The sequence below is a fragment of the Amblyomma maculatum genome, chromosome 8 (genome assembly GCF_055883805.1).
Source record: "Amblyomma maculatum isolate TAMU_Amacu chromosome 8, ASM5588380v1, whole genome shotgun sequence".
Lineage (NCBI taxonomy): Eukaryota > Metazoa > Arthropoda > Arachnida > Ixodida > Ixodidae > Amblyomma > Amblyomma maculatum.
Window position 1 is genome coordinate 120,001,034 of NC_139351.1, and position 23,908 is coordinate 120,024,941.

At 48.1% G+C, this 23,908-nt stretch overlaps 1 protein-coding gene across 2 annotated transcripts in view; it reads right to left on the reverse strand.

Moving 5' to 3' along the window:
- The window catches only part of LOC146182334 (mitogen-activated protein kinase kinase kinase 1-like), a 96,914-nt gene that overhangs the window by 26,295 nt on the left and 46,711 nt on the right, over positions 1 to 23,908 (reverse strand). Inside the window, exons 1-4 of one of the 2 annotated variants that reach the window (XM_084577426.1) lie at positions 13,145 to 13,164; positions 4,829 to 5,009; positions 3,198 to 3,419; positions 410 to 619 (exon numbers count right to left, since the gene is read on the reverse strand). In XM_084577426.1, the coding sequence (XP_084433552.1) occupies positions 410 to 619; positions 3,198 to 3,419; positions 4,829 to 4,993 (597 nt within the window). In that variant the 5' untranslated portion in view covers positions 4,994 to 5,009; positions 13,145 to 13,164. Of the gene's footprint in view, positions 1 to 409; positions 620 to 3,197; positions 3,420 to 4,828; positions 5,010 to 13,144; positions 13,165 to 23,908 lie in introns of those variants that run through there. The other variant, XM_084577427.1, reaches the window with a different exon arrangement.

A 23,908-nucleotide genomic window follows, 5' to 3' on the forward strand; every position in this document is an offset into this window, starting at 1 on the left:
AAGTTATATTGTCATAATATATATAGAATGAACCCCACATTGAAGCAAGGCAAAAAGCTTAATTATGTATAATTCATGGTCACTCTATAACTCAAAACGCGTTCAGACAGCGGTTTCACTGTCTTTCTTACTGTATGCACATCACACAACTCCTCACTGGTCTATGCATTCCATCTGCGTTTAGTTATTAATGAGGCATCACCAAAGTTTCATGTTCCACTCATGGGACCTACAAAATCCATGGCAGACCATTGTGGTATATTTCCAGCCGGTCCTCTTCCCTAACTTGGCCCCATTTTCGATGGTATCCCTGATAATCCCCATTTTTTTCCAGGTACACAGGTCACCAACATTCTAGTCTCTCACTAAGTGTGGTTCCACAAGCGAGGCACTTTTTTCGACAGCTTACCTGTGGTCCCAGGACCACCCTGAACCTATGGTCTGGTTGGTCGGCCGCAATGAGGAACGAGTGTGGTCCGGGCTGGTAGAGCAGGTACAGCCGTACGCCGCGCCGGACCTGCAGCACCCGCCGACGGATTGCCTCGGCCACCTCCGGTGGGCAGTCCAGTGCGTGCTGGCCGGGGGAAGGGCTGCGGCGTCGGGTCGGTGAAGTGCCACACTGCGAGGAGAAGGATGCAATTAGAAATCATTCGCCCTCCCCCAATAAGCAGCTGGGAGACGCACTCAAGTCTGCCAAAAGGATTATGTCTCGGGCGCATATTGTCTAACTATGCACTACTGGGCCAAGCATCGTGCAGTCCGTACAGTAATATCAATGTGATTCTGGAAGGTAGAGTTGCAGGAAAAGAAAATAGATGCTGGTTTCAGTAAAATTTGACAAATAATGTCTTCGAAATGAAGCTGCAGCATGTTTTCGAATTTGGAAGAACAGGTGCTATGCATGCATAGTGTTACACTTGATGAGGTCACTCACTCACCGTACACGTTCAAAATACCAAATTAAATATCTCTTCAGGCTCATGTGCACCGCGATTCAGGAGTCAAAGTTATGGCTTTATACAAGCAGCACACAACATTATATATGCTCTGAAGTTTCAGGGCTCAAATTTCGTGTCCAGCAATATTCTTTTCACGTGAGGGCCAAATTAAAGTTGCTATATAACTCCTGGGTGCATGAGATTTCACATTTTTCCAGCCAGAGTAGTGAAACATTCTCCAAACTGCCAAATTTGCTGCCAAATTAGAGCATCACTGTCAAGGCTGACAAGGTGGGAGCAAGAACGGGAGGGATCAGCACAGCATTTGAATAAAGGGCGTAAAGTACCTCACAGGGCTGTAAAGCAAGAATCTAAAAAATAGCCCATTCAGCAAGCGGAGAACAGAACATTAATCACAATACAAAGGAACTACAGCCCAATTAAAGAACATAAGCACAGCACCATCCACTTTCATCGCAACAAGTTTTAAATATATCTCTTAGGTTTTAGATGTACAGGATACAGAGCCCAAAACAAATCATTTTCTGTAGGGACACTTTTCTATCAATTAGCTGTGTTAATTAGGAAGTGCAGAGTTATCAGTGACTTGATTATCTTCTGATCTGATTGATTTGCCACCTAGTTAAACAATCATTTTTTGCCCTAGCCAGTCAGCATCCAGCAAACCACTGAATAATTTACAGCAGGGGTCACCAACTCATATTGCTATGGAAGCTGCATTGATGAAAGTTAGGCCCTCACGGACCAGGAGCTGTAAACTAACAATAAATAACAAGAAACCAGATGCCTTAACCTCAGACCACACCCTCCCATTTTTCGTCGAAAATAAAAGCAGCATGTGCTTGATTCTACCCAGACGCGACACTGGCATCACTTTATAATCCATCAGGGAGAGCTCCTCCAAGGGTATGAGTTATTAAATATCAGTCACTTATACCTAAAAAAAAAAGGGGGAAAAAAAAAAAAAAAAGCAGTTTTGAAGATGAAAGAGAGGGTGGGTTGTCTGGCACCTTGCTTGTGAAGGCTGATGACAATTGTCCAAAGTTTGCGAAGATTAACGAGCCAATGCTTGTTTTCATTTCATAAAGAATGCGCACTGTCTGGGGACGAGGCCTTTCAGATGGTTTTAGTTTGAACAGAACATGAATGATGTGACAAAGGCTACTCATAAAGCTGGCAAACGCTTTCGGAACAAAGGCTGAAATTTTTGGAGCCGGTGGTCCACATCACACTGCCTTGTGATGCGGCAGTATGACCCCTAGTTTACAGTACACCAGGAACAAACAAATGCATATACAACAGACCCCACAAGTGAAAGGAAGGATAACAATTATGACACTAAATGCTTGCTACAGTGCCAATAGCTAACCACTTTTAAATCTAAACAATGAAGTCATCCGAGCCTCTGAGCTGTATGAAATGGCTTGAAAACTTAGCGAATCTATGTGCAATCCAAGCACCTATCCCCGTTTCAAATTCTCAAACAGCCGCTAACTTACCATAAAGCGACAGGGGAGTGTTGGCAGGTAGGCAAACTGCTTCCGCATTTTGCAAGCTGTGACTGTGAGGGGGAAGGAGGGAGACTGCAGCCACAGCTGCCAATTCTGAGGAATTCGCCTTACCGCCACGCACTAACACAATGGACAACAGCGTGTCAATGAACGCCCCAAAGAGGCAGGTGTGCTGTCGAAGCGGTGGTCAGTGACCCCTCATGACGTGTTTCGAAAACAAGCATGCGTGAGCTGGGAAAAGAGAAGGTCCTTGTACTGGAAAGTCAGCCAGACAGTCAAATGACAACAGCATGAAGTGTGTTCAACACGGCCATTCACCTTGCGGCATACCCTTTGGCACAAGCTACAAAAAGACACCAAACAAGGATCACCGAAAGATAGGAGCAGCTGTAGTTGTAAGCAGAAAGTCTCCTCTTTCTTGCCTTTTCATTTATTTAGCATTTCCTTTTTACGAGGCCCCTTTCTCTGAGTTTCTCCGCCCATTGTTTGCTTGCAACAGTAGATAGATGCCATAATGCTTTATCCAACATTTAGAACATAAAAAGCTCTCTGGTGATCACTCCCTACGCAGACAGAAGGCATGCAAAAGAGCCCAAGACCAGTCGCAGTTGTAAAAACACACGCGTAAAAAACCTCGACAAATATACACACACACACTTAAGAGAAGAGCCCAACCAACATTTACCAAACGAGCAGTGTGAATGGTCCTGCCTATCGGGACACTTACAGTGTGGCGGGCTTTGGGAGTGGTCGATCGGTGTCGTGAGGTCGAAGTTCGTGTCGTCATCTCAGGGTCCTCAGCCATGCTCGTGGGAGGGCCCGGAGCTTCGGGGGGCCGAACAGGGGTCGGAGGTGGAGAGGGCTTGCGGCTGGGCCTCTTGGTGGCAAAAGAGGCCCCCGTGCTCTCGGGTTGGGAGATGTTTTTGCTTTCAGCTGGTTTTCCATCCGCCTATGTGACACAGCACAGCGGGAACGCATGTTTATCACCATATTTATCACTTCAATGAATTCTCGTTAATCCTGATTGCGCACCACCAGTGCACCCGCCAATGTGTGCGACAATGCATCGAGCTGCTCACTCGTTCCTACAACTGCTTCTTTATGTACCCAATATCCACTGCCTCATATGAAGTGCATATGGAGAGATGATGCGCCAAGGAGCACCTTGATTCCCCTATGCTTTGACATCCTGGTGGGGTCGAAAACGAAGTCGTGGAAAGCTATGGCTAATAGTGGAACCAGTCTTTCATTCATTAAATGTGCTCTGTTCCATCAGAGTGTCACTCGCAAGCATCCTAGATTACTACAATTATGTGTGAGCAATAAAAATGTGCACGTGTTTATGTCTGACATGATGAACTTCCCCAGTGGTGCCCTTTGTATATCAAGAAAATGAAACAGATCCCAGTAAGCCTTGTGAGGATCCCTGTAAAGCCAATGAAGCCATCCTAGAGGTCAGTATGATGACACGAACTAAAAATGGCAATAAGAATGAGCCCAGGTGAGGGACCGTTGGAAAGATACACCATCCCGCAATGCTGTAACCACACCTGTTTAACACAAAACTAGGTTTATGATACCTCTTTCTTTGTATGCAATAGCTATGCTGAGGCAACGAAACATTACAAAGTGAAGAGCTTTGAACAAATTTCGGTCACCTTAAATTTTGTTAAAATTCACCAGCGTCTCAAGTCTTAGCCATTTTGACCCCAGTAAAATAAACACCACTACCATCGCCAGTTATTACAAACACTATTTGATATGCACAAAGAAGAAAATGGAATGAATGGAAATTGCAGGCTGAAAAGTGACACCGCAAATGAGAGAAAGAGAAGGAAGGGAAAGCAATGAAGGCAAACCTGAATGTTGACCAGTAGTCAACTTTTGAAGCCCTAAATTCACTGCGGTCTGAGGAAAATCTCACAGTGGCCTGGATATGGCATTCCACTTTAATTCTCTTGTGTGTGTATTGTTTTTGTGTATAGCCATGCAGCGCCGGAGGTCGTTGGAGGCATTCCACTGTTTTACACTAGCTTGTGAATTATCTCAAACCTGGACGTTTGCTAATATTTCCGGCGCACGTAAAAAAAAAAAAAAAGAAAAAAGAAAAAGAAGAAGAAGAAGAAGCAGGTGGATGAAAGCTGCCCCATCCAGTTTTTTGCCTTTATTTCTGCATGAATCAGACATCTGACAGCACAGCAGGCCCTCTTCGGTATGTAGCTCATTACATTTCATCTCTGCTCGAGAGTGATCAACTATGGTTTACCACAACAGAGAATCGACCCAAATGTAGTCGGGTATCGGTACACGTTGGGCCGTGAAAGAACGGCAGTAGTTCGTAAGGGGAAGGTGACTCACGGGGTTGTCGTCGTTGCCGTGTTTCACGCAGACAGGTGCCCTCCTGGCGTGCGAGGTGCTGAGTGCGCCCGCACTGGTGTGCTTGCGGAGCGCCTGCAGCTTCTCCTTGATGTCCCGCACCGACACTGGGTGCACCTGCTGCATCCGGTCCAGCTTGGTGGCCATGCCTTCACTAAGGCTCCTGCCAAAAGACAAAGCCACCACTCTAGTTCTCCGCTGCTCGGCACAAGCATTGGTGGGTTGCATACCAACACCATGACACAGGCTCTCCTGTCAGCGGAGCACTTAAGTGACCTCACATGCAGCAAGGTGAAAGCCTTTTGGCAGCCCTGCTGCTATACCCCCCCCCCCCCCCCCCCGATTCCTCGAGAGAGAGAGAGAGAGAGAGAGAGAGAGAGAGAGAGAGAGAGAGGCTGTTTCTACTCTTTCTCTAGAAGAAAAGGGGAAAGAGGGTGAGGGAGGCGTAGAGATGGAAGGGAAAGAGAAAGGGTAGAGTGAGTAGAGAGAGAGAGAGACTCTCCTTTTCTCATCACTGACTATCATAATCTATCACTAACTATAACTATCGGTCACTATATAACAGAACCCCACCGATATCCTGCAGAATCTTGTGGACACATCTCGCGCACAGTTTCTGCGGACGCCACTCACGAGCTGTTAAAGACTTCTGCCTTAGTGCTACTTTCTTGACAGGACAAAAACAGAACAGCGCAGTTCAAGACTTTGCCCTGGGACAAGCATAGAGAAGGTGCTCTACGTCAACTTATCATAACGAACCAAAGTCACTCAGAGATGGTGATCTTACCTCTCGCTGTTTGAGAAGCCCGTGACTAGTCAGTCTAATAGATTGGTGTATACCGTTGCCTTACAGCATTATTAAGATACTAAATGTATATTACACATATATATGTACTGTGAACAACACACCAAAGAAAATGAAGGCTTATCATGTGACTGTCCAGTTAGGCCACTTGTGCTTGCTTTTCAAGGGCTAGAATAGGATGAACGCACATAGCTTACAAGTCAGACAAATAACAACTTTACAACTGGTTTTTGAACTTTCCTGTCTAGCGATGAGGCATACCATACTCTCGGACTCCATTATTCTCCAAAAGTACATCACGTTCTCAGTAGCAGTGATCTGACAAATATCAAAAGCAAAACTGCCTCAAATACATGGCGTGATTCAAAACTGCACACCATTATGCACACTTCAAAGTGGGTATGTCTTAACATGGATCCCAACACTACTGTCCAACGGCTAAATACGGCTTACAGTAAAACCAAATGTGACATCATCTCACTTCCTCTGTTACAACCCTGCCTGTCTGAGAGAGGTAAACATGCTCGCTTTCTATTAGTGTTTTTTTTTTTTTAAATTTATTTCGCATTGCGCACGCAGTCACAGCTCTGCAGCCTTTGAGGAGCAAGCAGTAGCTGAGCCTACTATAGAAACATGAGGTGTTTTGTACCATACAGGAAGCAAGCAGCAGTTGGCAGCCAACTTTTTCCAAGCTTGCCAGTGGAGGCAGCAGCCCCTCTTTCTTCCTTCAAAACAACAGTCTCCTGCCTCACAACCGCTCGTCTATAAAGGTCAGCAAACTCCCGGGGAAACAACAGCCGTCGCGACACGAGGCCAAACAAGGAGCTACTCTGGAGCACGACCAATGCATTCAAAGTTCGGCGCAGTTACCACTTTTTCCCTCCAGCTCCTGTTCGGAGAAATAATAACTGTGTTAACTTCCACTCCCCGTGACAGCCTTCAGCTGATGGCCTGAACAACAGGTGCGTGTACCTACCATTACTGTCAGCAGTTACATGCAATACTACCAAAGGATGATGAACTGAGCCTTACGCTAGTTCTAGCAAACAACTCACTCAGCTTTTAGTTTCGCTCACCTTACAAGAATAAAACTAGCAAGGTGTTTGTGTTATGCTCATCCAAGGAAAGAAAGGTTCTAATAGCTGATGGCTTGAACAACAGGCATGTTTATACTGCCGCCAGTAATTGCGTGCAATACTACTAAAGGCAAACAATCTGAACCAGGCACTAACTCATGCAGGCAAATAAGCACCACTGATTGTAGAGGGCTCTCCCGGTTTAGTTTACATTGCGCAAACGGGACTTGGTGCTCGTACGTAGAAATGTGGACTTACTCAATTACGCATCCTCAATTTATTAGGCACACTCTATCGCAACACTACACACTGCACAGCACGGCTGTTTTGCTTTGTCGCTTCTGCGAGCTGTCAGCATTTTGAGAGGCAAAAATCTTTCTGCCTTCCACCCTCTTCCTCCCCTGTTACAAAGCCCACCCTCCCCGACTGCTAGTCTCGGAAAACTCCCAAATACACAAGAATCGTTGAGAAAGACATTTTTGGGTGTTTATGAACCTGGCAGCAACAATTTCACTGAAATGCATTCAGAATCTCAAGCCATTCTTTGCACTCCAAAGCTCTGTCATGCTCACTTTCTCCTACCTTACAAGAGCAATGAAAGGGCTGCGCAGGAATCTACAGAAACGGCTCAAGGTGACAGCCAAAAGAAAGTGCTTAACTAAATTTCATGCACTTAAGATGAATTATTCTGCACGGACTCCCTCGCAAGTTACATCCCTCCCTGAATTCAGATTAAATGTCCACGTGGATGTTATTTGCTCCCCCCCCCCACCACCTCAATTTTCTCTATTGTGGCACGCCATTTCCAATGCTACTCTCTGAAGACCTCTACAGGTGTCAAACAAGGAGCACCTCGTAGGAGGTAGCAAAATATTTATTTTCTCTTCAGCCATTGCACAACATGCATGCATACGTGCCACGCAACAGCAACTGAATAAAAACACACAAAGAGCATTTCGGTATAGCAGCCATGGCAGAACAATCACATTGTGCCTACAGTTATCTTTTGATTATAATGCTGCCTTTGTCGACAGATGAGTATTTGCAACAGCCAGGTGATAAGAATGGTAATAAGGGATCCAAGAAAACTGTGCAGGCACTTCTACAAATGGCTCATTAAAATTAATCCTTAGGAAAGATGCACACAGCACATGGGTCATATGAAAAAAAGAAAAAAAAAAGAAAACACAATAACACTTCATGAGCATTCGCTGAAACAATGATGGTCTATATGAAACAAAAGTTTTTGATACAGAGTGAACTCTTCCGCAGCATTCCAAATGTAGCACAGATATGAAGCATACAGTTAGTGACAGACCTAATATTTTCTTTTTGACAATGGAAATGAATGACGGGCTTCTGTTAAACCTGCAGCATCATCCACGGCACAGAAGTGGATATCAAGCATATAAGTTGTCCTGTGTGCTATCTACTTAATCTGCGCACGCATGCATGAACGCAGATACACACGCCTTTAAAGAATTGCATGTATGCACATATTAAGCCGAACGATGCAACTACCTATACCTGCCTTGCTGAAAAAAAAAAAAAAAAAAAAAAAAAAAATGAAGAAAAAATAGGGGGAGGACTTGTCACATGCACTGCAGCACGTGGACCCCCAAATCTGTGTGAACAGAAGGGCAAAATGCCTGAATAAAACTCCCATATTCATTTGGAAACAAAATTTCCTTGGCTGTTCATTCTAATGCAATAGCATTAACCTTCTCACTGCCACTTCAGAGGTAACTCGGGAGACAGCAAACAAACATAACCCCTACTATTCCTGGGTATACTCGCGTTGTCTTTTTAACTCACTCCCTGCCACTCCCAATATGACTTGTGTAGAAATTTTGCAGGCATGTCACACTGTCTATGGTGACGCCGCATAAACACGGAAAACTTGTAAGGTAAATTTTAGACAAACACATGAAGCGGGTGTAGTATCTGCATTTGCATCATCATTGTCTTCATCACTGCATCACTTCACTGTTGCCTCAGCAGCACAGCTTCTACATGCATGCAGCATCATTTTCTTCTTTACTGGGCAACCCAGCCCTGACTTGTAAGCATGCCATATGCATTCGTGCTTTGATGGACAAAGAAATTCTTAAATGTTCATGAATTCTGACTCGTGAAAATGACGGCGATGAAGCAGCTCAGCAAAATGGCTATTTAGTGATGACAGCGAGGAAGAGCCGCGTAAGAATCTGGGCAAGAAGAGGAAACCCAATCGACCAACGGAATAAAAATGCTCACAAGTCCTGCAGAACATCGCAGTGCATTACTAACATCAAATTTCCAAGGAGCTAACATGCAAAAGAAGACTCAGCCATCATGACAAAATAGCCTGGCAGTGAAAGGGTTACAGGACTCATTACCCACAAAATCCGGCGTCGGTGTTGAGTGAAAAATCGCAGGTGTGGCGCTGGCTGGTAACAGCTGGCATGGCCAAGCACAGATTCTTTGATGGTTTGTGTGACTTAACGTGGCCACACGATTACGCAACATTGGGAGGAGCTGCCAACTCAGGTTGCTCATTTGAGGTGGGAAAGTGGAATAAGACTCAACTTTCCAGTGCTCTTGGATGCAGAGCCAGGCTAATCCTAGGCAAGTTCATACAGCTTGGTTAAAGCGAGGCTTTATGCGATCGCCTACGCTAATGCGTCAGGCCCTGGTGCAGCTTAAGTGTCCCAGCATAATTTTCGATTTCATAATCATAAGTTTCGTACAAGTCAATTTATGAACACAAGGCAAACGCACAATGTACAAATGCCATTTTATGCTGCTGTTAATGCAAGGTAGCAGCAAAAGTGGTGACGCAGCAAAAATCACCCCTCTCAAACTACCGCATACACGGTTATCACATTAGCTTAGCTCTCTGGAGATATCTTACTTTTTTCCGAGAGACTCAAATACTAAACTGAATCACAGCACCAAAGAATCGCACTGGAAGTTACACCTGCGTCAAACTTAAAGCAAACACCTTTCAGAAAACAGTAACATGAATGATTCATAAGCGCAATATGTAAGGCATGTCACAGCAGTTTTGATCACACACACCTTGCCTTGGAACAGTTATATAGCTCTCACACATTGCCGTATAGAACAATAAATAGGAAGTACTAACAGTGGAGGCAAAGTTACCTATGTTTACTGTGCTGTTGCTTCAATGTTTAAGTTTGTAGCCGAGTGTACACAGATGTTTTGAAAGGTAGGCCCACTTCACCTCAAAGTGCTCCCTGCATATTCTTTGTGTGCTGTAGCTTGGCCAATTCAATCAGGTGACATTATGATAACCTCAAGTGTTTTAGGAACTCTGTGGCTTGTACTGCCCAGTGCAGCCTCAGAGAACCACGCATTAAAAAAAAAAAAAAAAAATTCAGCTGATGTCCTTGTACCTGGTCTTCCTAACAAAAAGAAGATCTTTGAAGTAAATTTTGCCATCCTATCATTTAAGGATGCAGTAATTATTTAATACAGGACACTGTAGTTAGCGTGAGTATTTTGAATCATCAGTTTCACCAGAACAACCAAGCACACAAACATGCTCGTCTTGTCTTTTCACTAGCCAAGTCCTATTCACACGACTTCTTTGAAAATAATTTCGCAAACGAGGATACATAAAAAAGTGGTAATTTCAACGACTCCTCTGACTGTACTGATGTGCACATCTTTTTCACACGTGTCTTTTGCTAGGTTTGCTTCTCCCCAATCAATCAGGCTATTCTTAGACCAAGTAATGCCAAATGTCTCCTTGTGACCAGCACTGTACTAAACTGTGGTATGACAACAAATTTTAGCACACTCCTAAAATATCTTGTGTGTACAGACGACTGACAATGCACACAACTATTTCACCCAACTCAACTCGGCTTGCAAAACAGAGAGACACCCTCATCACTCATCGGGCAAGATGCGCAACACAGGTCCTTAAGCCCCGCAAGAGGGGAGGGGGTGTCAACTTGTGCACGACCCCTACCGTGTAGGCAGCCATACTGCTCTGTAAGCGGTCTTCCATTGAAAACAGTTCAGAATTTCTTTGAGAGTTGCAAAACAAAGCGGTGACAGCCAAGTGACACGAGAATTGCGGAGAACATACCTCTCAGCTCGACCAGGGCTGTGGAAATGCATGCACAAACGACAATGCCTGAAATGTCAGCCACGTCTAGAAGGCATCAGCTCCACAAACCACGAATGTGGTCGAAGTAACAAGCGCACACACGGAGGCATTCCAGCTCAAACCCACACACCACCAATGAGGTGGGTAAATGCGGTCTCCTTACTCTGACTATGAGTGGCCTGTCCGATCCCCGAAGAAGCAGGCAAAGCACTAAGTTGACCACTAGTTCAAGATGACTACTTCATTTTGTGCTTCTCCGTTCAGATTAGCACTTGCTGCTGTGTTGCACAAAAAAAAAAAAAAAAAAAAAACATGTTTCTGTTTCCCTTTTCACCACTACGCCAGTTGTACAGTTCAGGAGCTTTTCAGCAAGCGCTGAAGGTAACTGTGTTGACCTATAATATTCTTCCAGGAGGCATTACACAATGACTACAATGCCATTCCTAGCAGCTATGCCTTTCTGACCTCTTAAAATGCGGTTTGATGCAACGAAGCAGCCACAGTGGCGAGGTTAGGCAAATATGCCAAAGCGTTCAAATGGTACCTTTGGCGAAGTAGATGGCCAGCTGTGAATCTAGGAATACAAACTACCTGCTAACGAGGTCCCAGACTAAAGCAAAACAGATGGTGCGCACTGTCTCACGTACGTTCCTGCCATGGGTTGTTCTGCCAAACACAAGAGGAAATGTGCATGCTTTCTAAATCCTACCACTGCAGCAGCGACTGGACTTCTCATTACGACAGGCTGAGCAGCACACATTCCGCACTCCTCGCTGTCACGTGAACAATATAGCACGATTCGCTGTTTGACAACAATAAGCAACAGCAAATACGCCCAGGGACCCATGCCATCCGCTCTATTTTTATTCCCTATTCTTTCTATTTACCAGCGAAGCCCGCACAGGCGTAAGCCGGGCACATGTGCCTCCAACGAGCAGCAAGCGCCTATCTGGACGCGGCTGCACGCTCGGCAGACTGCCTGCCGCCAGGTGCGGCGTGTCAGGCGGACGGAAGTGCCATCCATCATGTGCACTACGTGTTGCGTGCGCAGCAGCTCGGCTTCCAGAGCCGCCTCTGCTGCTGCAGACGCGCAGTTTTCGTTCTTCCCGATCGAGCATGTACATCACCTGCTGGGACACCCTTGTCGCCATTTCAGTTTCTGGCAAATGCATGGAAATGTGTGGATGCAAAAAGAAGCATCCTGGCGATAGTGATTGCCAAGCAAAGTGGTTTAATTTGTTGATGAGGCTTGATGATAGGGAAAGGAGAAACCCCAAATCAAAGTAATTAAATGAAACAAAAATAAGAAATGAAATTCCAACACAAAAGCAAAAACATATTACTTTCTGGGGAGGAAACACAAATGAAGCTGGTTTAAATGCCTAAAGGGCAGTCTTTGCATCTTCAAAGTGTAAACTCTAGCGCATAACGCCGGAATTTCGAGAGAATGGGGCCTTTTTTTTTTCTTTTAAAAATACACACGAACCAGCGCGTTCATCCTAGTCCATGTAAAAATAACCGTGCCGACCACCCACTTCCATGCTACCTCTATTGTCGTCTGCTAGCTGCCCGAGCGCAACCTGGCCACACTGGCTGCCTTCGGACAGCCCGAAACCGCCCAGCCAGAGAAAAACGAAAGCGTTCTGGTAGCAACCGGAAATTAAGAAAACGACTCGAAAAAAAAAAAACAGGAAAAAAAAAACGCGGTTTAGCATGGTACCGTGAGAAAATACGGTTTGAATTACCCGCGCCTGGACACGTGGACTATGACGTCACGACCTGGAGGACCAATCAGGAGTCAGGGACGACAGGTACCCATACAAGTTTTTTCACACCGTGGTTTTCATACTAAAACAAACGCCTGGCTCCGCGCTCTGGCAACCCGCAAGCACCCAGAGAGAGGTCGGTGACTGAAGAAACTCAGAACTCTGGCGAATAGAGACACCTCATCAGGCTTTTCTGAGACAACCATCGTCAAGACAACCGCGCCGCTCTTCGCATAAGCCTAACAACGAGCTTCATCGCCTTGTTCGTTGCTTGGAAAAATAAAAACCGGCTTTGAGGAAGTGAAAGAAGGAAGAGGGAATCCATCAAATATATTAGGGGAATAGTGAAAAAATAACAGTAAATCCGTCGCTAAAAATTGGCAGCATTAAAACGGGACCAGATGACCCATTGAAGGGCAATGCTTGAAAGTGCGAACAGATGAATACGGGAGGAAATCGGAGCCGGGAAAGCACCAGGACGCTAGTGTCCGATTAAGAGCTTAGGACGGCAATAAGCAAGCAGCAGCTGACCTGTATGCGGCTCTGAGCGTGTCGAACTCCTTGCACGTCGCACGGTCCTGGAGCGTACACTCTACTCGTCGGTGACCGGAGTCGGCGTTTAACGTCGCACAACAAAGAAGCACAGCACGGGTCGTCGCTTCACTGCCGTCGGAACAGCGATGACACTCCCGTTCGCTGGAAAACATGTCTCGGCGAATGAGCTCCGAGAACTACGGCGCACTCCGGGACGACGCCGCGGACACAATTTTCGTCGCCGGAGAGCACGGCGACCAGAAGGTGAACAAACGGCTCGGAGGGAGTCGAAGCAAGCGTCCTTTGTTCGAAGGACCAAACTACACGCACACCGCAGCCAAAAGACACCGTCAAATGCGCGAGCAACGTTTGTCGTTGCGCTCTTGCTATCCTTCTGTCCCAGCCGCCCTCACCCCCTACAGTGGGACTGGTGGGACGCAGCGCTGTGGAGAGAAGGGATCATGGAAAGCGGAAGAGCAGAAGAAAGCGAGGACGAAAATGAAGCAACACGGGAGACGGGACACCGCAAGGGATGCACCGTTGCAAGGAGAGCTCCAAAACGAAGGAAAGAAGGAAAAAAAGGCGGCAAAGCAGCCGCACTGCTCCAACCTCCTTGGCGTACACGCAGCTGGAGGCGAGGATGAGCGACGCGGACGATCCAGACATGGGGCCGTGCAGAGAGGGGGGAGAAGGGGGGGGGGGGGGGGGGGGGAACGCGGTTCCAGGAATAAAAGGTAAAGGAAAAAAAAAGAAGGAAAGAACGGAACAAGTGAGCAATACGGAGGGAGGGGGAGGATCGTACGCCAACCTGTGCGCGCACGACGAGGTCCACTCCGTCGTAGTGCTGGGGTCCCGACGAGATTTGAGGAAAACAGGGAGACAGCGGGGGAGCAGCTGAGCTTTCCTCGCAAAAGCAGCAGCCCCTCCGACAACTACTTTGCCTTGGGCCGTTTCTGATGGCCTGGGGTAGAAGAGGGGTTGGGAGGGGGGTGCTGGCGTGCACTTGCGGCTCGGCACAAAAGAGACGATGACTCATCGCTGCTTGACCGGGGCGAAAAAAAGAGCGAGAGAGAGAGAGAGAGAGAGCAAGCCGTCGTTTGCGTGGCGATAAGTGCGCCAGCCGACAGGGCCAACGGCGACAAGGAACAGAGGCGACGAAAATTAGCCGGGTCTTAAACCGAAGATGTGCGAAAGCACTGTCTGGCATGGCTTTTTGCTTGACGTTTTAGCACTTCCAGTTATAAACCGTGTTGAAATATCTGTAAAGCGCCGAATGGCACATATTTTGGAGAAGTGTTCGGAATCAGAAAACTCCTTCCTTCTCCAAAAAGAAAATTGATTGGTATTGAGGAAAGTAAAAGCGCATTGTCTGCCTCAGTTCACAGCGGACACCAACTCCAACTTGACTAGCAAATGAATGCTAAATAGTATATGACAACACATTGAACGCTGCATACAGAACCATTGTAGCACAATGTTGACACGAAATCCCGTTTATATTTTTGGCACTGCTTCCTGCTCACGCCAGCTACGAAGCAAGCAACGCTTTCGCCTAAATAATAATAATAATAATAATAATAATAATAATAATAATAATAATAATAATAATAATAATAATAATAATAATAATAATAATAATAATAATAATCAGCGAGTCGCAGATGTCGTGCGACTGGTTTTGCCCGATTTGGTGCGCTTTTTCTCTGCTTTCCTGGTGCTCTGGAATGTGTCGCGCGGTGACTGAATTTTCAGTCCGTTCGCGCAGTCTCGTCGTACCGTTGTTACCGCGGACTATTAAGAAAGTACTCTTATGCCAGTGCCCCGTTTTTAAGACTAAGCAGCTTAAAGTAGGATAAAAGCACCGATGAAAATTCTTCTGGTAAGGCATTTCATTTCTAAAGGACACACTCCACTGGGTGCTAAATCAAGAGACGTCATCCGAGATCAGACGTCAGGACGCGATGTGGTTTGGATCAGTTTGGTGGTGTGACGATTCCCCGGAGAAACGGATGGATCTCGCGAGCGCACTCTAGGCAGCACTCGGCCCAGCTATGCGGGGAAGCAGCGGGAAAGGAAAGAACAATAAACGCTCTTCTCGCCTTTCAGCCGAAAGTGTCAGTCCCGTCTCCCGGTAGTGATGTCTATTTTTCGTTTTCAGGATATCGCTTCTCTCACCCTCTTCAGGGAACGCCGGTTACAAGGCAGTAAATTACTACAATGCAATTGCCTTATTACTTCTAGTGCGCGAGAACTACAGTTGTTTGTTTAGAAAAAACCTACCGAGCAACATCCGCGCCCCGCTCGCAACCTGAGCCATGATGGCGGCGAAGTCCCCGTTGGGGACGTGATCCGGTTTGTTTCTCTGGGAGAGAGTAGGCTTTAGGAGAGAGAACGGAGCCGCGTCCTCTCAAGGTGACCCTGAAGAGGAGAAATGTCAGTATTACCTAGTTTCCGGCAGTAGGCCCTATGCTGTAGCCGCGGACCGCGCTGTTAGTAAAGACGATTTAACAGCAACCGCGCCTTGCATATGGCAGGAGCAAAGGGTCCTATCGAGACCATTAGTACGGTCCATACTATTAGGTTGCATCGAAGGGCGGCGTGGCGACTGCCTGGGGGCTTCAAACAGTGGAGACGGCTGCAGGCAGCAACGCACATGGCTTCGTTGATCGTTTGCACCTTAACTTGACAAGTGTACTACCGTGCTTCCGTTTTCGTTGTTTTATTGCCGTCGCCTGATTTTTTTTTCTTTTTTTTTTTTTTTTTTGTCGCGTGATACAGGAAAGAGGGAGGGAGTGAGGGACCAGTTGTCTGCGACAATATTTGGCGGCAAGATGAACGTGTGCGTTGCGTCCTGACAGAGGCTATGCACCAAAAAGAGTATAGTAAGAGTAAGTGCACTGTTCTTTTCTTACTTTCTGGCAAAATTATTTGGTAACATAATTCAATTACATATGCGCGGATTTTGGGAGAGGAACTATTAACTTAAGTAACTATTAACGCCGCGGTTGGGCGGCTCCAAATGATTTCGACCGCCTGGGGTTCATAATATGCACACCAAAAAGTAATTTAAGAGTAAGTGCACTGTTCTTTTTTGACTTTTTGGCAAAAGTATTTGGTAATGTAATCTAATTACATGTGTGCGAATTTTGGGAAAGTAACTATTACGCCGCGCTTGGAGGGCTCTAGGTGATTTCGACCACCTGCGGTTCTTTAACGTGCACTGACATCGCACAGCACACAGGCGCGTTGATTTTCCACCGCCACCGAAACGGTCATCGAACCCGCCGAGACAACACGGAGGGGTTCAACACGGTTTGCCAAGCCTGCCTGCCTGAGTATACTGCAGTGACTCGCAGTGAATCGCAGTCATTGAGGTCACTTATGAGTTCTTTGCAGTCCGCCACACACATGGATCGAGTTATAGAGTTGAACCATCCATTCCATGCAGAATATGTCGAGCGCGGGGTCAGAGCGGGCACTATTTTGTTTACAATAGTCGTTGGAGCCCAATACTTGCCTTACTGGCACCATCGAGTCAATTATTCGAAAGCATATTCGATTCTTTCAGTAAAGAAAATTCTAACGCGATTATTTATTTAGTTAAGAGATTTGAATAGGAGGCATTCAATGATTTAGAATACTCCCACACTTCATAGCTTTAACGTGACATTGTTAAATCCGGCTTTGCTGTTGTAAGTGAAACAGCTCAGACAGGCGGTGTGCCGAAAGGATATAATCGGGGCTTGATATCCATATCAGGTAGTCTCACATCACCGGGCACCTTACGGTTGTATATGCTAATGAGCTTGTGTGAGATAAACGGCATAGATTAAGGGATTAGTAATCAACCGAACAGAAGTGCAAGGGAAGGAACAGTGAGGGGAGGATCCGCAAGGGAGGCTGCAGATGGGAGCCCTTTACCGTGTGACGTCATACCCTTGAAGGCGGAGCTTATGGAACTTGATGACGACGACCCGGCCCGTACTGGAGCCAGGCGAGGAAGGCGACAAAATGAGAAAGGGTGCGCAATGAAGCAGAGAAAAACCAAAGCAAAACAACAAAGTGGTTTGGTTTGGTTTGGTTTGAAGGGTATAACGTCCCAAAGAGACTCAAACTATGACAGTCGCCAAAACAACAACAGGCGGGCAAGAATGGTGAGCCGCAGCCAATTTGCAGCGGATGGATAGAAGAGCGTCACCTTTGAAACAGGGTGGAATTGTCTTCACCATACTCAACCATTCCTTTTTATACTCCTTTCGGTTTGCAACCAATCAACTTAAACGACTTCAATTGACGGCCAGAAAACGAAAACGCCGCAGTCAACTTTTCTTTCTATACTTCTTTAGCTTTGCAACTCTTCAACTTTAACGACTTCAGCGGACGTCCAGAAGACGAAAGCGCCGGCTAGGACCAACGGCATCAACTACGGAATGGAGTCCTTTCCAGCAGAGCAGATGCTGTTCCATTCCGCTGCAGCAGGTGTCGCCAGTGTCCAGGCCGATAACTGAACGTTGTTTTTTTTTTCTTTTTTTTTTTTTTAGTCGATTGTCGTCGCTATATCGTCGCTAAGCCGCGCGTGTGGTGAGGCGGAAGAGAGTATCAATTATCTGGTGATGTGGTGCCAGGGACTCCATCCGAAGCCGACCGATGGCACCACCTTTCCAAGGGCTCTCGCGGTCCACAACCCTCCAGTTGGACGAGAGCGGTGGCCATCATGACAAGAATGCCGCAGTGCCAAGCACCGAATATCGACTGATGGAGCATTGTGTAATACTGTAACTGCGCCTAATCCACGAAGTCGATGGCTCGAATGTGAGCTACGTGTGAACTTGCCCCGCTCCTTCCCCTCCAGAAAAATATCGAGGAACACAACACCCCTCCCCCGCCCTCCATATGTTTTTCTTTTAATGCGTACGCATTCTCGCATCCAGCGAATCAATCACTCAGTAACAACGTGACATTAACAAGGTCCTCACATGTACACAGATGCCACAAGATTGACATACGAGAAACAATATACGCAATCAGTTACCTTGTTAATGCATAATACTTATAATTAGTTACTTTGTAGGGGTGTGCTTATTCGGTAAACCCAGATGGATCCAGCCGCTCAGGAGGGACTCGCAGCGGAGCGTCAGGCGTGGCGAAAGAGCAAGGCAGAGAACAACTTCGTCCTTGAGAGCGGCAGCACGCGACGCATGTCAGTGATTATATCGATGAAGATTACCACACTACAGTTTCCCCCCGGGCAGAGAAGGAGCCATCCTGGCGACTCATGGTGCCGAAAGGACAGACGGATCGTAGTAGGGCTTGATTCGGTCCACATGAACTATTTCGCGTCCACGGCGACGCAAGTCCGCAGATGGCGTAACGGGCTCAACTACGTAGTTCACAAGAGATGTTTTTTGAAGGACTCGGTATGGACCGTGATACCGAGCAAGAAGCTTCTTTGACAGGCCGGCGGTTGTGGCAGGAACCCAGAGCCACACCAGGGAGTTGGGCGCATATGAAGGCGCCTCACCAGTGTCACGATGGTGTTTTTGTTGCCACTGATTTTCCTTTGTAAGCGAACGAGCGAGCTGACGGCATTCTTCTGCGTACTGGGCGGCGTCCGAGAGTGGCGTCGATTCAGAAACATCAGGGCGGTAGGGAAAAAGCGCGTCCATTGTGCAGGTTGGCTCGCGCCCGTAAAGAAGAAAGAAGGGAGAGAATCCAGTGGTGGTCTGTATCGCAGTGTTGTACGCGTAGGTTACGAAGGGAAGAACGTGGTCCCAGTTGGAATGAGCGTCGTTGACGTACATGGCCAGCATGTCACTCAGAGTACAGTTGAAGCGTTCTGTCAGGCCATTCATCTGAGGGTGGTAAGAAGTAGCGGTGCGATGAATGATGCGACATTCTTTCAGTAGGGCCTCGAGAGCGTCGCACAAGAAAACGCGTTCGCGGTCACTGAGCAGTTCCTTCGGAGTCCCGTGGCGAAGAATCAAGTTGTTGAGAATGAACAAAGCAACGTCTCTTGCAGAGGCAGAGGGTAACGGTGATGTTTCAGTGTAGCGAGTCAGATGGTCTACTGCCACAATAATCCACCGGTTTCCAGCAGGAGTAGTAGGAAGAGGGCCATAGAGATCTATGCCAACGCGGTCAAACGGACGCGCCGGGCAGGGTAACGGCTGCAACGAAACAGAGGACTTCTGAGGAGATTTTCGGCGTTGACAAGATTCGCAAGCGCGCACGAAATGTCGTACGAAGCGGTACATTCCACGCCAGTAAAATCGCAGACGTAGGCGCGTGTAGGTTTTCAATACGCCACCGTGGGCACATTGTGGGTCACCATGGTACGCAGCACAAATGTCGGCACGGAGATGACGCGAGATGACTAGAAGCCACTTCCGTCCATCAAGCAAATAATTGCGGCGATAGAGAAGACCGTCACGAATGGAGAAGTGGTGGGCTTGGCGGACGAGCGCTTTGGATGAATGACCGGGAGTAGGAGTTGAGAGAAAATCCAAAAGTGCATTGATCCAGGGGTCATTCCGCTGCTCGGTAGCCATGTCGATAGTGGTAAGAGTCGACAAATCGTAGGCACAGACGTGGTCAGACGAAGTATTTCTAGGCAATGGCGAGCGGGAAAGAGCATCCGCGTCCGTATGCTTCAGGCCTGATCGAAAAATGACATGAATGTCAAACTCCTGGAGACGAAGAGCTCCCAGCGAGCAAGGCGACCGGATGGGTCTTTCAGAGAGGCAAGCCAGCACAAAGCGTGGTGATCGGTCACAACGTAAAACGGTCGACCATACACATAAGGACGAAATTTTCCGATAGCCCAAATAATGGCCAAACATTCCCTTTCTGTGACTGAATAATTAGATTCTGCCTTTGTCAATGTTCGGCTGGCGTATGCCACAACATACTCGCTGTAACCAGGCTTACGTTGGGTAAGGACGGCACCAAGCCCGATACCGCTGGCATCAGTGTGGATCTCCGTAGGCGCAGCCGGATCAAAGTGGCGTAGAATGGGCGGCGAAACCAAAAGGCGGCGTAACGTGTCGAAGGCTTTATCGCAGGCTGGAGTCCAGGCGGAAAGGTCGGAACTGCCGGCAAGGAGCTGGGTCAGAGGAGCGATGATAGAGGCGAAGTTCAATATGAAACGTCGAAAGTAGGAGCAGAGGCCGATAAAGCTCCGAAGCTGCTTCGGGGAGGTTGGCTTCGGGAACTCTGCAACTGCGCGAAGTTTGGTGGGGTCGGGAAGAATGCCTTCCTTAGAGACTACGTGGCCTAAAATTGTGAGTTTTCGAGCGGCAAAGTGGCACTTCTTCAAATTCAACTGAAGCCCAGCGTCGGCGAGACACGTGAGGACATGCCTTAGGCGGAGAAGGTGAGAAGAAAAGTCGGTAGAAAAAGCTACGATGTCATCCAGGTAACAAAGACAGGTCTGCCACTTCAGTCCATGAAGAACAGTGCCCATCAGGCGCTCGAAAGTAGCTGGGGCATTGCAGAGGCCAAAAGGCATAACGTTGAACTCGTATAATCCATCCGGTGTTATAAAGGCAGTTTTCGAGCGGTCATTATCAGCCATCGGTACCTGCCAGTAGCCGGAGCGCAAATCCAAAGAGGAGAAATACTCGGCTCCCTGTAAACAGTCCAAGGCGTCGTCGATTCGCGGCAAAGGATAGACATCTTTGCGCGTGATTTTGTTAAGCCTACGGTAATCGACACAAAACCGGATGGAACCATCTTTCTTGGTGACCAAAACAACCGGAGAAGCCCATGGACTGTTAGATGGCTGTATGACGCCCCGGCGAAGCATGTCGTCCACGTTGTCAGCAATGACTTGGCGCTCAGAGGCCGACACGCGATAAGGACGCTGTCGTAAAGGTGCGTTTGTACCAGTGTCGATTGCGTGCGCAACGACAGACGTGCAACGCAGAGCAGTGTGAGGGAGGTCGAAGGCAGAAGTGAAGTTCTGTAGAAGAGCAGCGAGTTGATCGCGTTGTGCGGGTGGAAGATCTGCGTCAATAGCTTGTTGAAGAACATCGGGTGGTGTCGAAGCGGTCGCTGTATTGCAAGAGCTGAGCACATTAACGTCTAATGAAGTAGGCGTTGCAGGAAGAGTATTTACAAGCGCGGGATCAAGTTCTTCAATACGACCGAGACACTCGCCGCGTAGCAGGACGGACGGGCACGAAAATGGATTTGAGACGTACATTGCACTAAGGCCATCTTCGAACTTGAGGACAGCAAATGGAAGCAGGAGGCAGGGATGGCGTGAAGCGGCGTCGGAAGGTGTGAAGAAGACAGTCGAACTAATAACGCTTTCACAGGAGAGTGGAACGAGGGCAGCAGAAAATGGAGGAGTGTCTGTGTCATTGGCGACGAGGAGTTTTGCAGGCCGGGTAGGGACGTCACACAAGACGGTATCACAAAGAGGTAAAAAGGAAACTTCCGCGCGGGCGCAGTCAATAACGGCATGATGAGTGGAAAGGAAATCGTAGCCCAGGATGATGTCGTGTGAGCAGCGAGACAGTACAATAAATTCGATGGTGTATAAGACATCTTCGATGAGAACACTGGCCGTGCACGCCGCTGAGGGATGAATGCGCTGAGATGAGGCGGTGCGAAGCGAAAAGTCGGTAAGTGTGGTGGTCACCTTACGAAGACGACGGCAAAGAGCTTCACTGATGACGGATACGGCAGCGCCCGTGTCGACAAGAGCGAGTACTGCGACGCCGTCGACAAACACTTGAATTACGTTAGTGGGAGAACACCGAGGACTTGAAGAGTTCGAACCAAGCGCAGTTCTTGCCCCGGGAACTGCGACTGTTAGTTTCCCTCAACAGTGCCGGTAGAACGTCGGAGTGGGGACGGGGAACGGCGACGAGGGGAAGGTGATCGGCGAGTTGTGTACGTTTGATTGTCACGAGATACAAAGTCGGAACTGGGCGGATTTCTCGGCGAGGGCTGGTCTGTATTGTAGGAGTAGTTCCATAGTTCAGGTCGAGAAGGTGGAAGGCGTTGGCGGCAAAGGCGTGCGACATGGCCCGGCAGCCCGCAAGAGTAGCAGATTGGCCGGTTGTCCGCGGTACGCCAAGGGTTCGTAGGGCGTTGGCGTACCCTTGGAATAGGGACATGGAATGCAGACCCAGGCAAAGGCGAAGGAAAGTTGGAAGGAGCGGCCTGGTAGGAAAGAGGTGCTGATGGCATGAGCGGCCTGGCCGCAACTTGGGCGTAAGTCAGTGGTGCCGTTACTTGCGCCGGCACGGGGCTGGGCGGCAGCACAGGGCTGGGCGGGAGCATGGAGCTGGGCGGAAGGACATCAGCGATGTGATCTTGAACGGCACGCCGTATGGTAGGGGCCTAAGACGGAGCCATGTCAGGAGCAAGGCGGCCAGTATCCTGTAACTGAGGGACCAGCGATAGCTGGCGGGCGACCTCTTCTCGAACGAAGGCTTTGATTTGCTGAAGTAAAGGGCTGTCCTCTGATGGGGTAGAACCGCCCAGCGCTAGTGTAGAGATGGCGTCGTCTCTAACACCGGACCGCCGGGTAGAAGCGCGCTTCTTACGAAGCACGTCGTAGCTCTGGCAAAGCTTGATCACGTCACTCACCGTGGCAGGATTTTTTACCCAGAGCATTTGGCACGCGTCGTCAGAGATGCCTTTCATGATGTTTTCGATCTTATCCGCTCCGGTCATTAGCGGATCGACACGCTTGCATAGGTCCACGATGTCCTAACTAGTGAACGACTCTTCGACTTGCTGAGTGCGCTCACGCAAGCGTTGTTCTGCCCGGAGCTTGCGAACTGCAGGGCGGCCGAACACTTCTGCAAAATTCTCTTTAAATGCAGACCAAGATGGCAGGTCTGCCTCATGGTTGCGAAACCAGAGGTTTGCCACGTCAGTCAGATAAAAGATAACATTGCTTAGCTTGATAGCGTCGTCCCATCTGTTGTAGCTACTGACGCGCTCATATGCCGACAACCAATCGTCGACGTCTTGGTCGGCTGTGCCACTGAAGAGGCACGGATCGTAGAGCTCCAGAACACAGCACGGTGGTTGGGAGGGGCGACGATGTCGAGGCAGTGTCGTCCGGCATGCTGGAAGCAGAGGGTAATGTGCGGCTTCTTAGTTCCAGGGTGGACGGGAACGTACCCAGCAGCACCTGCACCAATTGTAGGGGTGTGCTTATTCGGTAAACCCAGATGGGTCCAGCCGCTCAGGAGGGACTCGCAGCGGAGCGTCAGGCGTGGCGAAAGAGCAAGGCAGCGAACAACTTCTTCGTCCTTGAGAGCGGCAGCACGCGACGCATGTCAGTGGTTATATCGATGAAGATTACCACACTACAACTTATTTAGCTTTCGCGCGAAAATCGCGATAAAAAATTTAGCCGCAACACGAATGGTTACACATAAACTGACAATTTCCTCAAAACTTCAGCAACTTATTTTTATTTTCTTGGCTTTATGCTCTTTTAATTGTGCACCTTTTTAATTGCTTCAGCTTCGCCCGGGTGCCCAACCTGCTTGCCTCACACAAAGAGTATGGCTTCAGGTATCTATGTTCTTTTATTGAGAAAGCAATACTACGCCAGGTCTAATCGCTCGTCAGTGTGTGTCGTGTCCGTGGTCTCCCATGACGTCTGAATCCACGTTACCCCTATGCCACGGGCAGGAGCTGCCAACTCGGGTCGCTCCGTTCATACGGGAGGGTGATAACAGAATCAGCCTGCCAGAACCGTTTGCATTCTCGTTACCCCTACGACACGCAGGC